The 24,481-nt window shown below is 46.2% G+C and overlaps 2 protein-coding genes across 5 annotated transcripts in view; both read right to left on the bottom strand.

The window, feature by feature from the left end:
• CRISPLD2 (cysteine rich secretory protein LCCL domain containing 2) overlaps nucleotides 1-16,194 on the bottom strand; it is a 31,654-nt gene extending 15,460 nt beyond the window's left edge. For 2 of the 3 annotated variants that reach the window (XM_051629607.1, XM_051629609.1), the window contains exons 1-6: nucleotides 15,947-16,194; nucleotides 11,432-11,754; nucleotides 5,827-5,945; nucleotides 3,665-3,797; nucleotides 3,430-3,545; nucleotides 1,413-1,513 (exon numbers count right to left, since the gene is read on the bottom strand). In XM_051629607.1, the coding sequence (XP_051485567.1) occupies nucleotides 1,413-1,513; nucleotides 3,430-3,545; nucleotides 3,665-3,797; nucleotides 5,827-5,945; nucleotides 11,432-11,674 (712 nt within the window). In that variant the 5' untranslated portion in view covers nucleotides 11,675-11,754; nucleotides 15,947-16,194. Of the gene's footprint in view, nucleotides 1-1,412; nucleotides 1,514-3,429; nucleotides 3,546-3,664; nucleotides 3,798-5,826; nucleotides 5,946-11,431; nucleotides 11,755-14,245; nucleotides 14,313-15,946 lie in introns of those variants that run through there. The other variant, XM_051629608.1, reaches the window with a different exon arrangement.
• A 6,214-nt stretch (nucleotides 16,195-22,408) lies between these two features.
• USP10 (ubiquitin specific peptidase 10) overlaps nucleotides 22,409-24,481 on the bottom strand; it is a 47,651-nt gene continuing 45,578 nt past the window's right edge. For both annotated transcript variants that reach the window (XM_051629431.1, XM_051629430.1), the window contains one exon: nucleotides 22,409-23,529. In XM_051629431.1, coding sequence (XP_051485391.1) covers nucleotides 23,342-23,529 — 188 coding nt within the window. In that variant the 3' untranslated portion in view covers nucleotides 22,409-23,341. The remainder of the gene's footprint in view (nucleotides 23,530-24,481) is intronic.

Raw genomic sequence — 24,481 nt, forward strand, 5'->3', positions numbered from 1 at the left:
TCTGCTTTGAAATAGTTGGAAACTCAGAAATGCCCGCTGCAGGCAGCGCAGGGCTGTGGCCAGGCAGTGCAGCACCAGGAGGGAAACCTGCTCCTCTCCTGCTGCTCTGCACAAAGTAGCATGTAGAGCATCTTGTCATGAAGGTTTCAATGACCCCCACTGCTTAGTTAAAAAAAAATAAAAAATTAAAAAATAAATAAAGTGCTGCTATTTCTTCTTCTGTTTCCCACAGAGCTCTTTCACTCTGGAGGACAACATATATTTGCTGAAGGGCGTGTGCAAGAGGGCCCTAGTACTTGGGAAGGTGGCTGAAATCTTCTCTCATGCCACCCAGGGTTGCTTCTCCAAGCCAGTCCATCAGCACGACTTCAGCCAGTCCTCTGGTAAAGCATGGGTCCTGCTACAGCATGATCTTGGCTTCAGCACCTGGGGCAGGTTCACCCCCTCTCTGTACCCTTCGATGGAGAACAAGCTGCCTGCAGCTGGGCAAAGGGATTTGGGAAACCATGCCAGCAAAATCCATTTTGCTTGGCAGGTCTTACCCAAAACCCTGCACTGCTCTGGTCCTCAGCAAGGAGGAGAGGAATGGTGAAAACCAAGGGATTATGGATGGTGGCTCCAACAGGGCTTTCTACCACAGGGACACCAGTCCACCTGCAGTGACCTCCTCTAGACCTATAACCCCAGCTTAAAAATGACAAAAGCAATGTTGCAGCAAAATAATGTCTCCGGGGAACTTGCCTGTTTCTAAGAGCCAGTTGTGTTCAGCAAAACGCATTGGAGAAGAAAAATGCCCTCAATGCCTGACCCCAGAAAATCCCCCAAGTGCTTCACTGGAGGCTTCAGTGTGAATAATATTTTCTAGAGATTGCACATGGGAGGAAAAATCATCCATGATTCCCTCCTCTCCTCCAACAGACACAAATCACTGTATTCATTTTGCAGCCTTGAAAACCAAGGTGGGGAGAGAGGGAAATGCTCCATCCCCAGCCCCCAAAGGAGTGGGGCAGGCAGCCAAGCTCTGCCCACCCACATCGCCTCTGGGAAGAGTGGAAGAACATTCCTTTCCCAAACCAACCCCACAAGGATGGGATCACTCCTGCCCTCGGCCTGCCAGAACTCAAAATCCCACTGCAGCTCTCGTGCCAAACCCACGAAGCTCAGAGCAGCTTCCCCCCAGACTCTGAGCACCCGTTCTCATTTTCACAGGGGAAAATGCACCAAATCCAAACTCCAGATTTTAAGCAGTTCACCAGTTTGGTGGTGTCACCGATTTACCACGTGCCTTGATGTCAAAACAGGAAGGTGCATAAAGCTGCGCCTGCTTCTAGTTAAAAGTATCCAAGCATGAATTTGCTCCAGCTTTTTCCCCCACCCAGGGGGATGTCCCAAGCCCCCCCATCTCCATGTACCTTTGTAGCAGAGGTTGTTCTGGCAGCCTCCTCCATAGCTGGGCGGGCACTCGGAGCAGGGACGGCCCGTCTTGTAGGGGGCTTCTCCAATCCAGTTGCCCCTGGGAGCAAGATGTGCAGGTCAGACACCAGCCACCCAACCACCCATCCAAGGGCCTGAGAATGCCTGGTGCTAAGGGAGTGGGGAAGGTGGGTGTTTGTGCTGTGCTCATCCTTGGGTATGGGCAGTGTGAATCATGAAGAGATGGCCTGTCCCCGCTCTTTCCACTCCTTGCTGCCTGTTGTCCTCCTGTGGAAGCTCAGTGGGCTCAGGGATGTCTGTGTCCTGCCCCCCATTTGTCCAACACTTGCCTGCATCTCTCTAGTTCAGCAGAGCCACAAGTTCCCCGTCATCTTCTGCAACACATGGGGTAGGGCTGGAGCACAGCTCTTTGCCATTTAAAAGCTGTTCCATTTTCCATCCAAAAATATTTCCAAGCAGAAAAACACCCGGAATACACACATCCCCTGTGCCAGCTCATCTGGGAAGCAAATCAGGACTTCATACTCTCCTCACCCAACCTGGCCATTCTCTAGTCCCCAGTTTTGCCTTTGAGGCCACAGAAACACTGCCCTAGCCCAGAGCAACTAAGCAAAGAGTAAATAACCAGCCCAGGAAAGCCTTATAAGAAGAATGTTCCTCCTCATTTCACCTCCAAGGTGACATTTTTAGGGTTTTACTTAAATAAATACTGCTATCTTATAGACAGAAATAAATCAGTGGATCACTGCATTTTCCTCAAGAAACTATCCAGAAACAAAAGCTCTTTTTGGCCCTCTGTACTGCAGACTTTAGGGGCTGAGAAGGTTGAAGGAGCCAGAGTTCAGCTCACAGCTACAAACCCTTTGATTATTGCTCTTTCAGCTGTCTCCACCTGTAAGGCTAGATGAGGACAACGTGCACTAGTGCCAGAGAGAAGAGATTAAGCAGCAACTGCAGAAATCAGAGCATTTTTCCATCCAGCAGCCCTGAATGGATGACGTGCAACCAGCTCAGCCTGCTGTGGGAGCTCCATGGGAGACAGAGCAACCCCAAATGAGGAACAGGTTGTTAAATCCCACCAAACTACAACGGGCTCAGCATCTGATGATGGAGAGAGAGGCTCAGATAACCCACCTGCAGGGCTCTGCCTGGATTGTGGTGAGATATATATTTATAAAGAGCTGCCAGCCTTATACCCACACATATTTTTTCTCTGTGTTATTCTGCCCTAAGATCTCCAGAAGTCAGATGCTCTCCAAGCCACTTCATTTCTGTTCAGTGATCCCCCTATTTCATTTGTTTGCTAAGATTTAAAGCACCAAGGGCTTGGAGTGGGAATGTTTCTCCTATTAGCCACTAAAGCAGAAAATATTAACTCCCATTGCCAGGAAGGAAACTTCTCCTGGACATAGTAGACAAGTGATTTTCATTTTGAAATTTAATCAAACCATCGAGTTAACTGTACCAGTCAAGATTTAGCTAGTTCACTTTTTTTTTTAATTTTTATTTTTTCCCAAGCCACGGGGAGCTCATTTGGTCTGGGATTTAGCTCCTTGCAGCAGGCCCAGCTCCCTTTGCTCCCACCAGCACCAGCTTTGCATGGAGCAGTGGTGGGGTTAACCCAGCAGAGTGTGCAGGGGGAGGGAGGGGAAAATGTGTCATGTTGTCACAGCCCACCTGGCTGGGTACCACCGCCCCCTCCCACCCTCCCTGCAGCAGAGAGACAGCAAGCCTGGCTTGGCAGCCCCTGCTAGCTCCATCCTGGCCATCTCTTGCTCCTCCTCCCCATAGCAGGAACATCAAAGCTCTGGGGCCCCTCATTCAGTTTTCCAGGCACAAAGTCTTGAACCAGCCCTGCGCTGCCGTCTGAAGAGAAAATGTAAAGCCACAACCACCGGTCTAGACTGCCTGAAATCTTTCCCCCAGATCCTGGGCTAGTTAAGCAACCTGCCAGTTTTGGGGAAGCTGGAGTTGGCCCAGCTCATCTGGCCTTACTTGGGTGAGTAGTTGCAGACCAGGTAGACGGCGTCCTCCCAGATTTCTCCCCAGACATTCATCTGCTTGCAGACGTTGACAGCGCAGCCGATCTTGTTTGTCGTGGCCCAGACAATCTGCAAGGGCAGTTGTGGACAATAAGGAAACTGCCCTGCTGTGGGCACAGGTCCCAGGGACAGCTGGGACACGGGGGAATGCAGAGGGTAGAGGTACAGGAGCCCCTGGTTTCCCTCACCTGGGTGTAGTGTGTGCACATAGAGCCAGTGCATTTCTCCGGGCACCACGGGTTGCACTCGTGAGGATAAGGGTAGGTGTAATCCTTGACTTCATCATACCAAGCCTGGACATGGAAAGCTGGAGAACGATACCTGACAGAGCAAAACCAGCTTGAACCACAGAGTTCTGGTAGGAGTTTTCCAACAATACCCGTAACCTCCTGCCACACTGTAAGCTCAGATTTTTATAACACAAATTTTCTCATTTTTATATAAAAGTTTCATCATTTCATTCCTTGAGAAGGTGTTGCTTAAAGAACCCAGTAACATAGGCTAATAAACTAGAAAAAAAAAAAATCTAATTTAAAAATATTAAAGATTTTTTTTTTTTCCCTAAGATTCACAGCCTGGTCTGACTTCCTGTATTATTTATAGGCTTGACATGCACTTCAAGTGCCACTGACCTGAAATGTCCTCCTGACTTTTCCACTCAACTACAAAAAAAACCTTCTAGTTTGGTGGAAAGTTGTATTTTGAAAGCAAACAGAAGTTAAGGTTTACCAAACACCTTAAACCAAAAGCCATCATGTACCTATTTTACCACCGGGCAATTTGCTAAATCTGGAAGTACATGATCAGTTAATTCTGTGAGACCTTTGAAAGTGAGTGGGCTTCTTCACACTCACATCACACCAAGAGTTAGAGCAGAGCAGTTGGTGCCCTGCACGTGTCCCACCTTGTATTCCAGCCACCTCCCCCAGCACCAAGCCCCACGTGTACTTTGTGCAAACCCTGCACCAGACATCACAGTTTTTTGCAGCACTGAGGCTACTTGTGCCTTTGAGGGGAACACAAACAGGGTTAAAACCACCTATAGAAATTCATACACATTTTTACATGCTACATACACACTGAGCAGCCAGAGCAACCTGCAAACTCTGTATCAAAGCAAGGCAGAGCTTCAAACCCACTATTTTTTCTTGCTTTCAACCACTCACATGGAGCAAGAGGCCAGAAATACAAATGATATCATTACCAACTGGAGCTTGCTCTTTCAGCCAGCTCTTCATTAAAAATCATTCATTAGAAGTATTTTAAAAACATTCATCTCATGATGTCATTAAGTGAATACTTTCCGAATCCTTTTTTTACAGGAGAGGAAATTGAGGCAATCAAGTTATGGCTCGTTCCTGAAAAACTGAGATAAGTCTGAATTCTTTTTCCTCTCAGTGACTGCAAAGGGAGGGAGGTTGGATCTACCCCCACCAGTAACCCATGGCCATCTTCAACACTTGTAGGGGAGCCAAGAACAGCCAGCTCTTTTGTCTCCAATGGATTAACCACTCTGCTTTCCAATCGTTATTTAATTCTGCCAACAAAAGCAGGCCCCAATTTTATATCAGGCCAATTTGACACCAGCACATTTCCATCTACCCGATTTACAACATGCATAACTGCACTTCCACCCATTAGAGCTCCTGAGCACATACAAAATGTTTGTTGCAGAAAAAAACCTTCACCTATGACAGGCTTAATGACACGGGCTTGAAAATAGACAAATTTCACCATAAGATGTAGAGGCAAATCCATTTAGAAGCCTTAAAGTGAGCTTTCCTAGTTAGATGGACAGCTCTAGGTTAAAACTTTCCCCAGGAAGTTGAAAAAAATAAAAACAAAAAATCTGCAAACTGGTTTCAGTTCAGAGAAATTAGGAGATGGATAAATATTTACGTGAAATACAGCAAGAGAGAACTAAAAAGTTTACAGCAATGAGCCCTGAACTTGCAGCAAGTCCAAACATTTTTCCTGAGAAACATCAACTTTCAACTGGCTCTCAGCATGATGCCAGAACCCCCCAAAACAGCAGAGTTAGGAGCAAGGTTGTGGCTTCTGTAGCAGTTCTGAAGATGTGAGAGTGATCTCAGGCACCTTACAGCTGCATTACCAGGGAGTACAGAAAGTGGAATCACCCACATCTGTGTTGGTTTGCTGGGAACAGGCAGCTGAAGGTGGCTGCAGATGTTACCACATCACCCTTTCACTGCAGCAAAACCAGTTTGATCCTCACCTTTTCTCCTTTCTCCCCAGTGCCAGCATCAACAAGGAAAACCTTTCCAGCAAGCTCTAGTAGAGGATCCATAAATTGCTCTGGGCAACGAGCTGGTAGCACCCCAACTCTTACCTGCCCCAGTGAACTGCCAAGTTCTGTCCAATCGACCTGATGAGGGCACTGGGCCCATGGTCCCAGATGCACTGCTGAGCCCAAGCCTGGGCTGATCTTTCCAGCTCTTCATCCCAGGTCTGCAGGGGGTAGGGAGAGAAAAGAACAGGTCAACGTGTCATGTCAGGCTTATTAGATCAAGAGAGTCGACCAATAGCAACTAGAGGAGAAAGAGAGACTCAATGAAAGCTCACCCCTGGCGTCTGGCCTGCCCTTGTGAAGCCAGCACATCTTACTGATGTGCCCTAACCTACAAGCAAGTTTCTTAAGATGTCCCCCTGCCATGGAAATGCAGGGTCCTAGAAGGTCTATGATTCTTCCTGCTTGATGTCGTGCTGCTTAGGAGATGCATAGGCCAGCAGAAAATACACCTGGTAAGACCTTGAGAACCCATCTAGACCATCCACCCTAAAACACTACAAGACATTCATTTTGTGACACATTTCTGAGAGCAGCAAGACTTCTAACATGCACTCAGTGCTCTGATGTAACTGCAGCACGATTTTCCATCCACTGTCCTTACTACCAGGACATTTCTTGGCTTTCCCACCAAGGGGAACTCCAACAGTGGATGTGCTCCTGCCCTTCACTACTGACACAGGTGGAGATTTTTGGCCCAACTTCTTGACCTATAGGTGTGAATCTGAGCCTCCTGGTCCCATCTCCCATTCTCCTTCCAGAATAACTGCTGAGTCCACCAAGGGATCCAGCCAAATTTCACAGAGGCAGCAAAGTCCCAGAGCTGTTAAGCTAATATCACTCTCACTGAAACAGGCATCAGGATAAAAGTTTGAGAAGGTTTAGGTTCTGGCCTCACGTTGGTCCAAGGGAGGTTTAGCTCGGATGTTAGGAACAATTTTTTTACTGGAAGGATTGCCAGGCCCTGGAACAGGTATCTCAGGGTAGTGGTGGAGTCACCATCCCTGGAGGGATTCCAAAGCCATGTAGATGTGGTGCTGAGCGACATGGTTTAGTGGTGGCCTTGGCAGTGCTGGAGTAATGGTTGGACTTGATCTGAAAGGTCTTTTCCAACCAAAACGATTCTGTGATTCTACGGTTCTATAAACAGCAAATCCCATTTATGTTCCCACTGAGGGGAGGATGTTGGTGTGAGATCAGCTCTCACTGAATGTCACCCAGCTCTAAGCCAAACGAGGGCTCAAACACAAGACAAAGGCAAATAGAAAAGCAGGCTGCACTGGTTCCACTGCCCAGGAGTGTAGTTGTTTTAAAGGCCAGACTTGCTGGACCCAGCAGACAGTGCCCTGAATTCATTGTGTAATTACTGACAGCTGGTCCATTCAGAACAGTCCTTAGAGGATAATTCATTGGGATTAAAATATTACAGCACATTCCTACAAATAAAACCAAAGAGAAGAGAGGTCTTGTAAAGTGTCTCCAGCCTGTTCATGTGCCAGAGTGACACTATGTCCTCTTTGGACATTTACCACCACAACCAACTGGTCTTTCCAACTCCTCTCTTCTCCGTAAGAAAAGCAACTCCTGATCTCAAACATATCAAAGGACCCATCAGAGCCCACTTGGAGGACCAGAGAGCATTCAGGCTCTCAAACACATTTAAAAAACATTAAGTGCTCATTCCGAGTAAGTATCTGAACACAGTCTTGGGCAGTTATAACTGGGAGGTGGAGGGACCACATGTCCCTGGCTAAGATGAAAGGAAAAAGTCGAGTCTCCTGGAACGTGGTGTGTCTACACTATCTTCGTAAGGCAAACATGAGCTCATCTAACTGAGCTCACAGCCCAAGCCTCTGAGAACAGCTTATCATTAAGCATGCTCAGCAACCCAAATTCCAACAACATCCCAGAGCTGCCCTGAGCTCATCAGCTTGGCTTTGAACTGACCAGTGGCCAAGAAAACTCATGTCAGTCTGCAAAATCCCGGGCAGACACAGCCCTGAAAGAAGGAATCAAACCATTTTCCATCTCAGCACTCCAGCTCCTTAAAACTGTACAGGATCTGACCCACCACAAGCATGTTTCCAAGCCTCTGTTCAAGCAGCCTGTTGCCATTGTGCCTAGACACACAACTTTTTGTGGTCTCCTACTTTCTGCACCAGGCCATGACCAGCCACAATCCGCCTTCCCATCCAACACACAAGCCACAGGAAAACTCTCCCAGGTTTAAACCCTGCTCGTACTTTCTAGCAAAGCATTATTCCCTGCAACCTCAAAGGTGGAGATGCTCCAAATCTCCTAGTTTAATGCAGAGACATTGTGAGCAAGAGGCCATTAAATGAAAATTGATGTGAACATAAGTGTTACATCTTCCTTTGATGCCTATGGATAAAACAAATGAACTCAGACAAAAGACACTCAACAGGCAAGTGGGAATGACCTACATCTTTTCATGGCTTTGTGCTTGGTGAGTAGAGAAGCTTGTTTCTGCAGGCTTCAGGTTACAAAGCCATCCCATTTCAGTTAGAGCAGTTATTTGCCTCTTGCTTCTCCGACGTGAATGTGGTCAGGGGGCTGGACTTATTTCAGAGCAACAGACATGAAAAAAAAATTAGTTTTCAGACTTTCCCAGCTACTCTTGCAATATCCTTTTATGCCAATATTCAAAGCAGTATCTAGATGACTGAAGCCAGAGGGGCAGAGCAGGTCTGTGCTCAGCTTCCTTCTCAAGCAGAAGCTGAGAAGCCCTCAGGTCTGTGAGATTCCAAGTGATGTAGCACATGCACTCTCTCCTTTTACTCCTGCAAATCTGTAATGGCCTTTCAAAGAACAGTACAGACTGAAGATATAAAATACATGCAGGGCTTACATATACTGTGGTACAGTTAGTAGGTTCAGATTTGAAAAGAATATACCCCAAAAGGAGTCTATTTACTCATCCTAACTAGTCTGTAAAGCTAATCCTAGACACCTGAATTGCAGCAATGTGCCTGCTCATTCACTTTTCTTCCCAGCGTAGACTTCTTGCAATACTGGGAATTTGCTTTTAAAAGTGGCACGAGACTGCAGGACTGACATGTACTGGCAGAAGCTTGGACATGCTTTGCTAACCCAAACAGAAATCCTATCCCATCCTGACAAGGAAAGACACCACCCTTCAGTTTAGAGGAAGGATGGATACCTTATAGATGAAAACAAACTGTTTTTCTTCCAGCACTCTGTACTGACAGCAACTTCATTTTATCCAGCTGTCTTTGAGGCTTCCAAAAGAGCAAAGATTTCTGCCTCTCATCACTGCTGAAAGCCATCTGACTAATCCATCTTAAAAGGTCAAGATGTCTTCAGAAATATTATGTCCTTTTTACTCTGGGTTCATTAACAAGGAGCTTGTTTTGCTCTTGGCATCCCTCCACTGCAGTGACTGCTGTTATGAAGTCCAAACACAGAGTGGAAGTGTTGATTATAAAGCTGTTATAGGGTTAAGGTAATTCTGCATTTCACCAACTTCATCAGGAGATGTGCACTGCTCACCCATTTTCTATTAACACTGAATACCTGTGCTACCTCTCAATTAATTATCCAAACCCAGCAGCAAAACCATTTCTGTTCACTTCTTCCCTCCATTTTACCTTTATCCCATGTGTGCACAATTCTTTTGATCTCCAGATAAGTCATGGGACTCACTGAGTTATTCTTTCCTTACTAACAGCCTCCACATACTAAAGTTCATCCTGGAGTAGATAAATACATCCCTTTCCTGCAATACATTAGCTCCACTTGCCACTTTAGATGGTTAAATACATCAGATACGGAGCTGAGAGAAAGGATTTTCTCAAGGCAGGGTTTGGAGATGGATGGACAAGTTCTACCCACTTGCCCTCAGCTCAGCACCACGCATCACCTGTGGCACTCAGCACTGGCACCAGAGGAAAAAACTTTATCTATGGTACTAAACACAGACCAGTCTCTTAAATAAGTCCAAATGAGAAATGTCCTCTGCAGAACAAAGGATTAAAGTGAAACTCACTCTTAGAATATACACAGCATTTCCAAGCAATATTGGGTAAACACGAGCACATGAAAGACTGATTATAGCCTTTCCAAGCAGCACCATCTTTTACTCAGCTTCTTTCTTCACAGCACACAAGGCCCTTTCATTTGCCCTCAATCACCCATAAAAACCACTAGAAAAGCACACTGAGCAAAGGCAAACAGAAAAGTGCAACCACGTTGCAAGTGTCAACAGCAGCCGGCCAGTGGCCGGTCCGCAGTGGCAACCCTCTCAGATCCTCAAAGCCAACCCAAACACATTTGGCTTTCTCATGCTTTGTGTTTACTTGCTGGAAATTGATCAAGTCACCTCTTCTCTGGCAGTACCTTGCCTGCAGGATAACGGGAGAGCCCGTGGAGGAAGAGACACAAAGCACCAGTTCTTCGAAAGAGTTCTGACAAAAGCGGGGCGAGACACCAGGGCTGCCAATCTAACGAGGACCAACTGATGGACAGTTGTCCTTCCTTACTGTCCTGAGCTCCCCCTTCTCTTTTCCCTCCAGTCAAAGAAGGCAAGATTTTCCACTTGCAGCACTCCTTTCAGCACAGCTGGCAAACAATTTTATATTACATCCAGTGTCCTGTTTCTTTTACCCTTTTTAACACGGTCTTAACAGGTCATTAATCATTTAATCTGTCAGCAGGAGCACACAGTTGCAGTCAGGCTAGCTTTGGTCATAACTATATTTGCACACTGGGAGAAGGCACCAAAAAAAACCATTATTTGCCTACATCGTTTTCTGGCCCTGCAGTATTTTGATGACATGTCAAAAATAGCCTCTGGCATCAGGTGAAGAAAAACTATTCATCTGAATTGTTGATGGTAAAAGCATATTTCATATTCCTACTTTTAAGTTCACCCTCTGAAGTGGCAGAATACTTTGACCAAACTTTTATTTTGGTTTCTTGAACTACAAAAAGCTGGTGACACTGACCCATTTACCCATGACCTCCTAGAGCTTTTGCAGCTAATTCCAGGGACTGAACTTTGTTGCAAATGGAGCCACGTTCCTCAGGCCTCGTTTCTCTAAGGTGCTGAGCAGATTCCCAGCAGCATCGTGGATGTTTGGCTCACCTTGACAACCTCTGGCGAGCAGTGCATGACAAAAAGGCAGATGCTACCTCTCAGTGTTGGGCAAACCAAAGACCATCAGACATTTCTCAGAGCATACTGTGCCACCCCAGAACACCAGTCACAACCATCTGAAAGCTTTCAGAGGGAGAACGTGGGTTAAACGCTAGGGAAAATTTGATGCTTTTATGACATTAAGGTAATGGAAGAACCTGCTGAGGCAGGCTATGGAATTGCCATCACTGGAGATGCATCCAGGGCTGGGCCAGACGCTGGTTTATGAATAATGGAACCAGTCCTGAGACTTTGCAGTGGATGGACCCGATGACCCATCAGTGGCCCCTTCCAAGCAAAACAGTCCAATGATCTAAAGCATTATCCACTCTGGAGTGAAAATGCTCTAGGAAACCTCTTGTGGAAAACTTACTTAGAGGAAATTTGCTACACCTCTTGTACCATAAGGAAAATTAAATTTAAAAAATAATAATAGTAATAATAAAGTTAGGTGTCAGGAACTAGACTCACCATATATTCCATATTAGAAGCCACTGGGTACACTTGACCTCTCAATTTATTGTGGAGCATCAATATTTCCTGTCTGTCTGAAAATAAAATGGCTCTCTTGGATCTGGAGTGAGATTCCCCATCTTGATACTTGCTCAAAATGCTCTCCAGGTGACTCGAGTTGGGCAAGATAAAGCCTTCGGCTGCCTTTGACAGGAGCAGTGCACATCCAAGAGGAAGGATCCAAGGCAGGGCAGGATTCATGCCTCCTCTACAGCCAGGAGAAGTGGAGATCAAGATGCTGGCAGATTTCCTTGCTGGGAGTCCTGTGGCTCAGCACGGGTCTGAATTTTGGGGAGAAGCAGACAGTCAGAGCAGTGCCAGAGCAGCTCTCAGTGCATAAGACCCCCACTGAGGCAGCCACACAACCCAGGAGAGTGGTGCCTACAGTCCAAGCAATTATCATCCACCCCAGAGACAGGAAGACCCAAACACCACAAGAAGTGATGGGAGCTCAGTTTATTACACTGGGAGAGAGTGTTAGCCAGGCAGCACCTGGGCATGGCAGCAGATGCCTTCTCCAGCAGCAAAGCCAAGGGTGCAGATGTCACCCAGCAATGTCCAGCAGCTCCGAATAATTCCAGTTCCATCCCTTCACAGGCAGGAAGGGGAGACACTGGAAGATATTTGCCCAAAAAGCAGCTGTTAAAGAGGAGAACGGGTATGACTAGAAAGGAAAGTAAAATTCCCAGCAAGCCAGATTGCAGAGGTCAGACATCAGCAGAGCTATTTGGGAGAGGCCGTGCTCTGCCAGTAGACTCCAGCAGAGCAGCTGCCAGACCCCGTGAAAGCGGCTGTTTGTGGGAAATGTCACCGTAACATGGAACAACCCAAATCCCTGCTGGCGAGTGACGCACTGGGGGTTCTCGCTGACGTGCTGCTGGACGGCGGGTGGGAACGAGCCAGATATATGAGTTATGGCAGATTAGGAGAGGAGCCAGAGCACCCTTCCTCCCCCCAGCCAGAAGATTAAGTGATCCCATGCACCCTCAGTAGCCGTCAGCACTGAGGGCTCAGAGAGGTGTTCTCCATTTGGTCATTGCTGGGTTTGATCAGCTTCTTCTAATCTCTGTCCCCTCTCTTGCTCCACAGTGCTCCTGCTCCACCTGTCATTTCCAAACTCTTCCTCCCTTCCTCTCCCCTCTGCCCCAACTTCTCCATCAAATGAGCCTTGCACTGCTTGGCTGCTTTTATTTAGATCATGAGCTATTGAAGGAAGGAAATTGGGTCTGCTGCGTGGCTCTACAGCAGCTGATCCTCTCTAGGTGGGATCTAAGAGCCACCAGAGCAGAAACAATCCATCAGGGGCGATAAGCATCAGTACAGACTGTGCAAGCACAGCATCTCTCTCCTTAGGGCTAAATTTTGGAAGAAAGGTTTCCCATCCCTGTCTTCAACATTAGGTGAGGATCTGGTTTGGACAGCACTGTTACAAGACATGCTGAACGCATTCCTATGCAGCATCAGGAATTATTCAAGAAGTTTCAGCTCAGTGACACGGGATTTGGACACACAAAGTCTAAATGAGTTGGCAATAGCCCAAGGCAAGGAAGGGCCTTCCAGCTCCCAGCTGGAAAAGCTATGCTCCAGTATAAAGTATCAAACCCCAGACCCAGCACAACAGCATCTGTGAAGGACAGTGACAAGCACTTTTGCCCAGGTGAACTCCCCCCCCCAACAAAAAAAAAACCTCTGAGGCCATTGAGAACCTCTGAAAACTTACTAGCTGTGTACACAATACTGACAAAAAGCCTTGTTTGAGGCTTCTTGTACTGTATTAGGGCTGATGAAAACCAGCTGCCCTCAGCCTCTCTCCAGGCACAGCATTAAGCCTTTGTCTCAGAAGAACAATGCAGGGATGTAATTTGCCCAGTTTAGGTTAACGGCTTCTCATTATATAGGTTAGACATCAGGAAGAAATTCTTCACTGTGAGGGTGGTGAGACACTGGAACAGGTTGCTCGGGGAAAATATGGATGCCTGACCTAGAAGCGTTCAAGGGTAGGTTGGATGGGGCTTGTAGCAACCTGGTCTGGTGGGAGATGCCCTGGCCCATGCAGGGGGTTGAACTAGATGATCTTCAAGGTCCCTTCCAACCCAAACCCTATTACGATCATGATTGTATGTTTTCCTGCTCTGCAGACAAAAGCCTTGTCCCCAGCTCCAGGCACACCTGAGAGACAGGGCATTTTAACCTCATCCTCTTCTCAGCCCTGTCTGTTGTCATTTGCATCCCCCAGAAGCAGGAGCCCAACCTTCTAACCGGCTCCAGAGGGGCGGGGGGAGGCAAAATGAGCAGTTGCTTTTGTAGACTGTCTGACCCAAATTCAGGGAACAATTCCTACTTTGAGGCACTTCCCTAAGAGTTTAAAAATAGAAGCTCTGCCACAGCCGTTTACAATGCAGCCATTTAGCAGAAGCAACTTGAAGTGCAGCCTGCCCTGTAGGTAGAGCAGGCAGGAACAGACAGCTCGTGTGCGCTGCAGTTGGACCCCGACATTTGGCCGGGTGCCCTTTGCTAAATAGGAGCCCGTATCCACCACCCATTTAAGGCAAACACTGAACTTACAGAAAGGGCAGCTTGAAAAAAATCAGCTGTAACCTCTGAAAGCCCAGAGGAGCTGCCCCACTCCTGGCTACGCAGTGAAGCCAACGCGTCTGGTTTCGCCATCCAGCCAAAACCTTGCAACAGATGGTGCATTATTCCTGGGAAGGTTCCCACTTGTGAGAGAGGGGATTCTAGCCCTACTCTAAAATTAGGTCACTTAGGCACTACCTTCTTTTTCGCTTGAGGTATGCAGGTCCCTTCTGCTTTGGCTTGAGGTGTGGAGCACCGAGCATCTGAAGGTGATCAGAGAGGGCCAGGGAGCAAAGAACCCCCCAGCCAGATTAATTGAAAACAGCAGATAGATGCTCACATTTCAGAAAGTTCTCATAGATTTCAGATGTTCACCCATTTGCCTCTTTTAATATCCTCATGCCCAGGTGCAACAAAACGTTCAGACACGTGCTAAAGCTCAGCCAGCCCAAGAGCCCTGTGGAGGGGGGGCAATGACTCGGGGTCCACAGCAGGAGCTCCTCTCCAGGGAAGATTGAAATCTTATTGCCTTTGAGTTGGGATTTGACATGACTTGGAGAAACTTATCAGCTGACAGTCAGCTGAGGAAGTCTCTGCTGTTGTTTTCAAGGGTCCAAGAGGAGCACAGCCTCCCTTCAGACACTTTGGGCCCTTGATACTGGTGCCAGGTAAACATCTGGGAGCGATCAGAAACGAGTGAGTCAGCAGAAACCAACTCCTTAATATGCTGTAGAGCCTGTCCAAACTGGGGACAAAGGGGAGGCTGCCTTCTGGGGTCCAAGGAAGTTAAAAAACAGCACGGGACTTTGGAAAATATTATTTTTAGAAAGTTATTTCCCCAGCTAATGGCTGGTGTCTGCGTTTGACAGAAAGCAGGAGGGTTGGTAGCATCTGAAGCCTGGCAGGCAGCGCTGCCTGCTGCAGCCACACGCAGGCTGACTGCTGGACTTCATTATATCCTCACTTCACCTTACTCCTTACAGCTACTGATCTTTAACTGCCTCACTGGTAAAGTCCATGAGTGGATGCCTGCTCCTTGGTTACGGATGATGTTTGTGCCCCAAATATCCCAGGACCAGTGGAGTTATACATGGAATAAGCCGACATGGCAGGAAAATGCAAGAGTCAGCTCAGGCTACGAGCAAAGCACCTAAAACAGCAAAGCAGAGCTAGCCTAGGATCAGCTTTTAAGCTGAGTTAGCCTGGGATCAGCTTTTAAGCTGTGCTAAGAAACCCAGTGATAAAGCCACAACATACCCAGTGCCTTAAATCCCAGGTCACTTATTCAACCGAGATGCACCATTCAAGCTTTGAAGAATTGTGTTCAAAAGAAAAGCAGCATCACATGTTCCTTGACACAATATGTAACATTGTCTGCACAGAACACACTACAGGCTCAGCATCTCTAAGGCCCCGGGCCAAAACATCTGGATCTTCCATTACAATCCACTCCCACAGAACTGAAGTGGTTGAGTTTCTATGCAAAACTACATGGAAAACCCACTGGTAACAGACAAACCTGGCAACACTGAAATTCCTTTTAGACAGGACTTTAGAGCAGAGTTGCAATAAACACCAGCTTCCTGGAGCAGACTAAATGTGTCCATGGGTAGGCAGCTGCTAGAGACTCCTGCAGCATCCCTTGGATATTTTCAATTTGTGTAGAAATCCACTCCTGCATTTCCACACTCCTCCCATTCATTCAAGACTAGTGTTTATTAATCTTGCATTAACCTCTGCAAAGCACACACAGGGGCAGCTTAGATAGCATTGGGTTATCTTAGACCATGCAGGCAACTTTTTTTTTGAGAAGTTACTAAAATTGTGTCTTCTTCATAGGGACTCTTCACCCCCACCCCAAAGCACATTTCAGAAGCAGGGACAAAAGCTTATGCTTACCTTGCTGGGTGCTTCCAGGTCCCCAGGAAAATGTAGCTCCTCCAAGCCTGCTTGTGGAAAATAAATTATAGATCTGAAATATTTAAAGTAGGAGGAGGGGGGAAAGGTTGAAATAAGCCTTAGGAGGTGTGAGGAATGCAAGGTCTCAGCTCAGCAGCTCCTACCAACTGCAGTCTCACAGAGCTCCCCAGTGGTATTTATGCTCTCCAGGCAAAGAGGACAACCCTGGATTGGCAACCAGCCTGGAGTAGTAATGAAAAGGAGAAGCAAGAAGAAGAAAAAAAGAAAAAAAAACAAAAAAAAAAAAAGGAGGGGGAAGCAGGGAAGGAGGCAGGAGCAAGGAGCAGAGGAGTGTCCCTTCGGATCTCAGCAGTTTGAAGACAGTCAGTAGGGCTCAGCAGCTAAGGACTATCCTCCCGCAGGCTGTAACACAACACCGGGAGCGGGAGAGGAGGAGGAGGAGGGGGAGGGCAGCCAGGCGATGATACCAAGGCTTTGCTTGCCCCGCGCAGAGCCCGCAGCTCCCCGAGGGCAGGAAGATCCTCCCCGCCGCGACGCCTCGGTGAGGGGCTCGGGTGGTGAGGGAGGGAATTCAAGACACGGGGCTTTCTGCGTGGTTCTGAAGCCAACTGCCTCTTCTCGGCTGCCGGGTCAGCCACCGCCCGCTCCCCGCGGGAGTATCCCGCAGCGAGCCCTGATGCTCCCGGGCTGAGAAAGCTCCGCTGGACCCCACGGCAAAGCGGGGTCCCCGGCTCCGGCGGCGGGGATGAACACCCTATGGCACCCCTTTTTTTTTTCCAACTCTGAAGATTTGCTGGGAAACGGGACAACTCTCACTCTCTGCAAGTTTGTTCCCAAAGCTCGCCCAGAGCTGACATTCCCCGCGTCCATCCCTGCTGCTCCAGCGAGACCTCCAGAGAAGGAAAACACAGAGCTAGGGAACCATCTGGGCACTGCTCCCCTCCTCGCCGAGAGGCTGATGCTGGAAAAGCCCCAGAGCTGCTCCCTGCTCCAGCTCCGTGCCCGCCTGTGCAGTCCCTCCCTCCCCGCCGAGACACGGCTTCGCTCACGGCAAGAAGGAAACGGCGGAGCAAAAACACAAGCTGAAAGTAACTTTTCTTTTGTTTTTTTGTAAAGTAAACAAACAGGGAAAAAAAATAAACGAGTATTGTGAATAATAAGAGCAGTGTAGTCCAGCAGCTGCCAGCCCGCAGCGGGGTGCTGCGGAGCGCCCAGAGGGAGCGGCTCCAGGCATCACCACCCACGGGAGTCCCGTGGGGTCCCCACCTGGCAGCACTTTGGGGTCAGCACATCTGCTGACACGTACCCCGGGTGACCCAGTGTCCCCCGTGGAGGGGGCACCAGCAGGGAGGCAGAGGAGCATCCATCTCCTCGCTTTGGCATCGCCAAGTGAAGCAGCTCTTGATTTTTCCAAGTCTGCTGTCCGGTCCCCTCTGCAAAGTCTACGTAGAAAAAACTGTCCTCCCTTCTTCTAAACAGTTAATGCTTATTTCTTTGAGCAGAACACCAACCAATTTAATTGACTGCTCACAAGAAGGAAGCTCACAAGATATTCTGCTGCTGAGGGGCTTGTTTAAACCCCAGCAGTGCTCAAAAAGCAGAATGACATTTATCAAAGTCGTTCAACAGCATGTGAGCAAAGCAGCAGATATTGGCAGGTGATAGAGCAACTCCACTGAGGAATAAAAACCTCCCCTCTGAAGTCAGCTCCAAGATTTATCTGCTGGTTTAATCTCTTACACTGTTTTCCTGAGAATTTTTTGCGAAGTAGCAGGTTCTCATCACTTGGGGTGTTTCTTCAGCACCGTGTAGGCTGCTTATTTTAAACCAAGTCACAGCTGGGACATGGGAGAGCTAGTCCTCACCAGTCAGTCCCAGTCCTGCAGCCCAGTATGGCCATGACACCTTTTCTGGCTGCTCTTCCTCACTGGCCACATTCTCCCAGCTGCATTTACAAACAGTTTCTATTTGCTTCAACACAAACCATGTGTGTGAACCAACAACATACTGTCCATCATTTGGACCTGGCACCTCTACCTTAAGAGCAAATGCAGTGCAATTTGGGCAGCTGGCTCCCCAAAAGGCTCAGATGCTGCCACCAGGATGGGCAATTCCATGACCACACAGAACTGGGTTGACTCTGACTGCTCTGTCGAATCACTGTAACCTCCTTTTTTTTTTTTTTTTTTTTTTTACCTTTTCCTTGCTCCTTTGCTTCACTGTGGATCAATGAGTTTGCTGTATTTGCAAAAGGCTTATTTCAGCAGCTGAAAGATGCTGCAGACCCCAGTTTCCTAATTTCACCAAAGAACAAGGGCCAGCAGTGGTGATCCACCGTGCCCTTGCACAAGCTGCCACCCCAAACCCCGATTGCACAGCCCTGACTCACAGCCTCAGAAGGTGCAGTCCACTCCAATTACCAGAAAAGCTCAATGAACTCGTTTTACTTCTCACACACCAACATATAAATTATTTCCAGATCTCAGAGAGAAATTCAGTATTTTGTAATCTCCACAAACATTCCTATGGGAAATGAACCCCTGTGGGATGGTCTTGGCTGTCTGACTTCTTTACCAACCCTGCTGCTTTACAAAGATTTGATTTTTTTTTAGTTGGTTGTTGTTTTTTTTTAACTATACACCCGTATGGTTTTACTGTTCAAGCCATACCTGGGGCATGGCTGTGCTTGGGGATGAGCACAGCCTGGAATGAGGCTTTCCATGCACTCCCTTTTGTCTCGAGTCAGCACTTTCAGGTCATACATTTGACCAAAGCCAAAACAATCAGGAGTTACTTGTAATCATTCAGTGTTATTACCGCCTTGATTATAACGTCTCCATTTCATATGTGGTAAAAGCCACATAAAGCAGGCAGCATATGTAAGTATATATTAGGAGAGAAGGCTTTTAATGTAATAGGCAATGAATAAGAAGAAACACAGATTTCACTCTTCCCTCCTAATTGAACATGCAGACAGCATGTCTTGATTTTCAACTTCAGCTATAACTTCCCAAATCACTGGAGTTAAAACCAGACATGTATAAGATTTACTCCCAAATATAACTAATATTTTATGGTGAACCCTATTTATTCTCTTTTGCTGTTCTCCCGTTTTGGGGCAGCCTGGACTGTGACCACCCAGACTCATCTACAGCCTCTTTTCCTCCATCTCATAATAAAGAACACTCACCCAAACGTTTACTCTGCTGATGATATGCAAGAAAACAATTCCCCACAAAACTTCCCAAAGCCTGCACCATTTTTTCAGTGCCCAGGAAAAAAAAATAGCTCAGTAAGACAAGGAAATAAGCACACAGGTAGCAAATTCAGAAATGAAATGCTGAATTTTGGGGCACCAGTCTAAGCACAAGTGAAATGTGAACTGAAAACTACAAACCCCCTCACCTTGTTCTTGCAGCTCACGGTTTCCTGGTTACATCTGCAGCGAGATGTTGAAACATATTTTGTTAATAATAAAGTAACTGGTACAGATCTGCAGACTGAAACTGTTCAGAAATATTGTCACACTTATCTTCGGTGTTTTCACCCCAAAACCAAAGGTGAATTGTACTTACAAACTCCGCAGCAGAGATGTCTGGTTATTTGCTAATACAAATTATTTTCCAATTCCTACCTGGAATAAACCCCACGGTTGCATGAATCCTCAAACATCTTGGGAACATCCATTGTCTGTCAAAGACAGGCTCTCCATTCCTATTTTGAGCAACAGATTTACAGCAGATTTAGGAAGACAAACCTCTCACCGACAGCCCAGGAGCTCCCCGAAGTTGGGACAGGAATTTTGGCAGCAGTTTTAGAGCTGGAACACCAGGAACCTGGTGTGAGCCACCACTGCCCTCTGCTGCAGCCCTGCCTCGGGAGCCGCATCCTCTCGGGAGGATGGTTTAGGAAACGGCAATTTCCTAATTAAAAACCAGCCGACCGACCTCCATCCCCAAATACCTTGTGCTCTTCGGAGTCTTTCTCCCCCACCCCATCAAATCATCCCCATGGTGGAAGATTTTTTTAACAGCGTCTTGGATTTTCCAATCCAAAGCTTCTGGTTTTGAAAACTTAAGGATTTAATGTGGTTTTTTTCAAAAAACAATTCTTAAAACCTGGTTGAAGGAAACAACCACCAGCTGTACGGTGTACTGGGGAGGGGGCTGTGTTTCCTTTACACCATCACAAACAAAGCAAGTAATCAAAAGGCTGCAAAACTCCTGTTTTGCAACAATGGGAGGAGTTCAACACGGAAAATAAAACCTGTGGTTATGTGTTCACATCAGACTGTTGCCACATACTTTTCCCTCTTTTTTTGAGTAATACTGCAGAAAACAGATTTCAGCGACAAGTGCATTTGTAATATCCTTAGTGAAAAATCAAAAAAACTGAACAACTTCCATTTCATACTCAGAGAGGATTTCAACACTTGCTTTTTAAACTGGGAATTACTCATTGCTATTTCTCTAAAATCATTAATAACACTTGTAACCTGTTCAAGAGAAATGCAGAACTGTATATGCTAACAGAGTGAAGGGCATTTTTGCAGCAGGAGCTCTTCTTATGGTCTCTCCAATCCTGACAATTTTTATTATGCATATACAGGTCCTTCATAAAGAAAAAAAGGTTTAGGTTGTATACCAGACCAGAGTTGTGATAGAAATAAATTTTCTTCTTTTACATCAGGTGATAATGCAGAGGACATTGAAGCCCTTGGAGCTTCCACAGCCGCCAAGGAACAAACGATGCATCTCAACACCAGAAACCTCTCAATAGCAAAAAACACCAAATAAGATGTTCTTAGCACCAAGCCTATACTAGGCAGAACTATCTTAGGTGATGAAACTGTATTTCAGATACTGTAATACTAATCCATCATGTAGGCAGCAACTCTAAGCAAACCTCAGCAGAAGCACGAGCAAAGCAAAGTGAATTAACACTTAAAACCTCATTAATTGTACACAAGTTCTTTCATTCTCATCCCACTCTTTGTTACATCCCTTCCTCTTCTTCTCACTTTACGCTTTTAAAGCTCCTCCTGCTGTAGACTCCACTCCCAAGCTGCTGATCACAAAGAGGTGTCTGCTTTGGGTCAGACTCTCCCTCCGCAGAGGGTGAGTGAGCTAGAACCGAGGTGACTTGTTTCCTTATTCACAGGAAGACTGAGACTAACACCGCATTTCCTTCCGCAAGAGACCAAAACATGAGACTTCAGAGAGCAAAAAGCTGAACTTCTTTGCAATGCACATTCTCAAGTCTGCTTGCAAGCAGCAACCACCCCCCAAAATAAAAACACAAGCCTTTTATTTTACCTGCAATTTTAATTACGCCTGTAATTAATTTGATTACACCTATATCACAAACCCATCAACAACTGGTTAAGGAAATGAAATGGCAGAAGCTTTTTGCTAGAAAATCCTTTATTAAGGGTCCTGTTAGGGCAAGAGTAGAACAACGTGGGGTCCAACCAGACCTGATGTCCTACCCACAAATGTGAATCCACAATTTTTTTGAGTAACGTGGGTCAAAAATCATCAGCCAACCGCCCTGCGCAGTCAAAATCAAAGTTGATGGCAAGGGCCTGATATCAAGTCATATATTAATTACTGATCACCCGTGTTTTTATCTGGAATATTCTGGTAAACCTGCATTATCAGAACAATATCTTTTCACAGTTCTCCAGAAATACAGGAAATACTAAACAGTCACAGGAAATGCAAAAACTAGACGGATTTCTGCAGTACAGAAAACCACTGTAACCAGAGTGCAGAAACAGGACATGAGTAACAACCAACACAGAACTGCAACTTCAAGATCTGCTTTCTTTCTTACCTGGAATAACCCCACTCTTCCCAGGTTTCAAATTCAAAAGGAAAACCAACGTTTCTCCAGGACTGGCTCTGGGGCAATTCCCATCGTGGGTGGCTTTGCACTGGGAAACCCTGGAAGCCCCAGGCCTTCGGCAGCCCCTGGCACGCTGCCTTGGTAGCCCCAGCTTCAGGGCACCGTGCCCAGGGAGCAGCCAGGAGCTGAGGTTTTCCCTGGCCAAAATCAAAACAAGCTTTGGGCAGAAAATAGTTTCAGAGTTGGTGGAATGTGACCAAAAATCAAGAAGTGTCTTAGTCACAATTTTCAGATCAGAAAATACTATTCAATTTGCTGATGAATAAAAAAACAACTCTACATTTGGACCCCACATCAGACTCACAGCTATTCTGGGCAGACTGATCTCCTCTCTCTCTCCTCTCCAAGGTCAGCTCCATCTCAATGCTGAACAGGAGCATTTCTGAAGTTTCAGGAAGTTGTGAAAAACAAAACCATCTCACCTTTACCTGGGGAAGGCTACATACAACTTGCAGAAGTGCCACACAGTAACTTTTCCAGTTTCCAAGGGCAGAACTTACACTTCAGGAAAAACAAAACCCACACACACACACCTTAAACCAACTTTGTGACTTTTATTGATGGGCGACAACTTTATACTTCTAGATATCACTAAACTGTGTACAATTAGGAACTCAACATTATAGGAGAGCAGACAGCAAAATTAAACAAAGCAGACTTAAAAGAAATATCAATCTTAATTATTTTGCCCATTTTTTTTTTTAATTTCATGTACACAGAAGCATAAATGCAGTTTGAAATTTCTTAATAGCAATAAAGTTACAATCACCCATCTATATAAACTAACATCTTAACTCCAAATATTTGATCTGCAATGTGTACTTAAGCAGTTTCTCTTCACACAATTATTAAAATGTGTCTTCCTATCAGGAACCAGCAACTCTGCAATTTGTAGGCTCGCACGTTTCTTGAAGCACATAGGACCATTTCCACCTCATAGACATCGGCTCATGTTTTACCACTTATCAAAAACTATTGGGGAAGCAGAGAGCACTTTTTAATTCTTTTTTTTTTTTAATATTTTTTTTTTAATTTTTTTTTTTACTTAAGATAAAACATTTTCACAGAAATCTACAAGTTCTGTTGCTGGTGCAGGGTTGTTTTCTACTACGCAATTAGAAAGGGGGAATCAAATGCAAATCCCCTTTTATTATCTTAGGATTCAGCATTAACTCAGTTTAATTTTATTTTTTATTCTATTTTTGTGATTCATGATACTGAGTCTTTCAACCAAGTGACTTCATTCTGCAAAGTCAAAAGTGAACACAAACTACGATGTGCACAAACCCAAGGTAGCTTCCTTTTATCACTCTATCCCATAGTTGCAAGGGGGGTGGGGAGAAAGAGGCGGGGGGGAAAGAAGAGAAAAGATTCACTCAAAAGAGCATTTACAGGAGAAAAAAGTTAGTGATAGTTGGCGTTCTACAAAGCAGGTATCTTGCACACACAGCAGAGAGGGGAGAAGTTTCACAGCAGGTCGACTCGGCGGTAGTACAGGAGGTAGGCTGTGCGCTCTGCTGACGGCTTCACCACCTGGTACTGGTTGATGACTTTGACTGCCTGGTCATCGATGCGTAACCAGCCGTTCAGGCCAATTTGGAAGACGTCCGTAGTGTAATGGCCACCAGTTGCACTGTTTCCATGGTGATAGACAACTGCCAAGAGAAACGTGGGATGCAGGAATGGATTAGACCGAGAGAAATATCCGCTGAGAAAGTAAATCAAGAAAAAACAGATCACAGAATGATGGAATGGTTTGGGTTGGAAGGGACCTTGAAGATGATCTAGATCCAATTTCCCTGCATGGGCAGGGACACCTCCCACTAGACCTGGCTGCTCAGAGCCCCATCCAACCTGCCCTTCAACACTGCCAGGGATGGGGCAGCCACAGCTTCCCTGGGCAACCTGGGCCAGGGTCTCCCCACCCTCATGCTAAAGAATTTCCTCCTTATGTCTCATCTAAATCTCCCCTCTTCATGTTTTAATCCAGTACCCCTTCTCTTCTCACTACCTGCCCTAGTAAAAAGTCCCTCCCCAGTTTCCTGTAGGCCCTCTTCAGATACTGGAAGGCTGCTATGAGGTCTCCCCAGTCATAGTAAACATAGTTTTCATAAACAGAATATGTGTCTGCAAATGTGTCTTTGTGTGTATATATAAAAAAATAAATATGTATAAAAATTAAAAATTTATCTATATGGATACATATTTCATTTCTGTATTGTAATACAAGTATATTCACACTTATCTACTAATTTCCTTTGGATTAATAGTATTATTCATTCAAAGACACTAGCTATCCAACATAAAGAACAAATACTTTTTTATTTTTAGGAACTAGGCTAAGCACAGAGAGGCTCTAAAGAAAGAATTAACCACCACCTCCCTCCTTGGTTTGGTCTACATTAATTCCCTCTTACAGGCCCCCTTGAGAGCCTGCTCCTGCAACACCTTCCCAGCCCAAAGTGTAGGTAGTGAGAGATCTTGGTGAGTTGGGGAGCAAGTCAAGATCCCTAAAGTTACTTTGCTGAAGGCTGCTTGAACTCCTGCCACTGGAGAGTGAAAGGTTCCATGTAATTCCCACTGGGTGCTTTCTCCACAGAACACTCA

Source organism: Apus apus, chromosome 11 (genome assembly GCF_020740795.1).
Source record: "Apus apus isolate bApuApu2 chromosome 11, bApuApu2.pri.cur, whole genome shotgun sequence".
NCBI lineage: Eukaryota > Metazoa > Chordata > Aves > Apodiformes > Apodidae > Apus > Apus apus.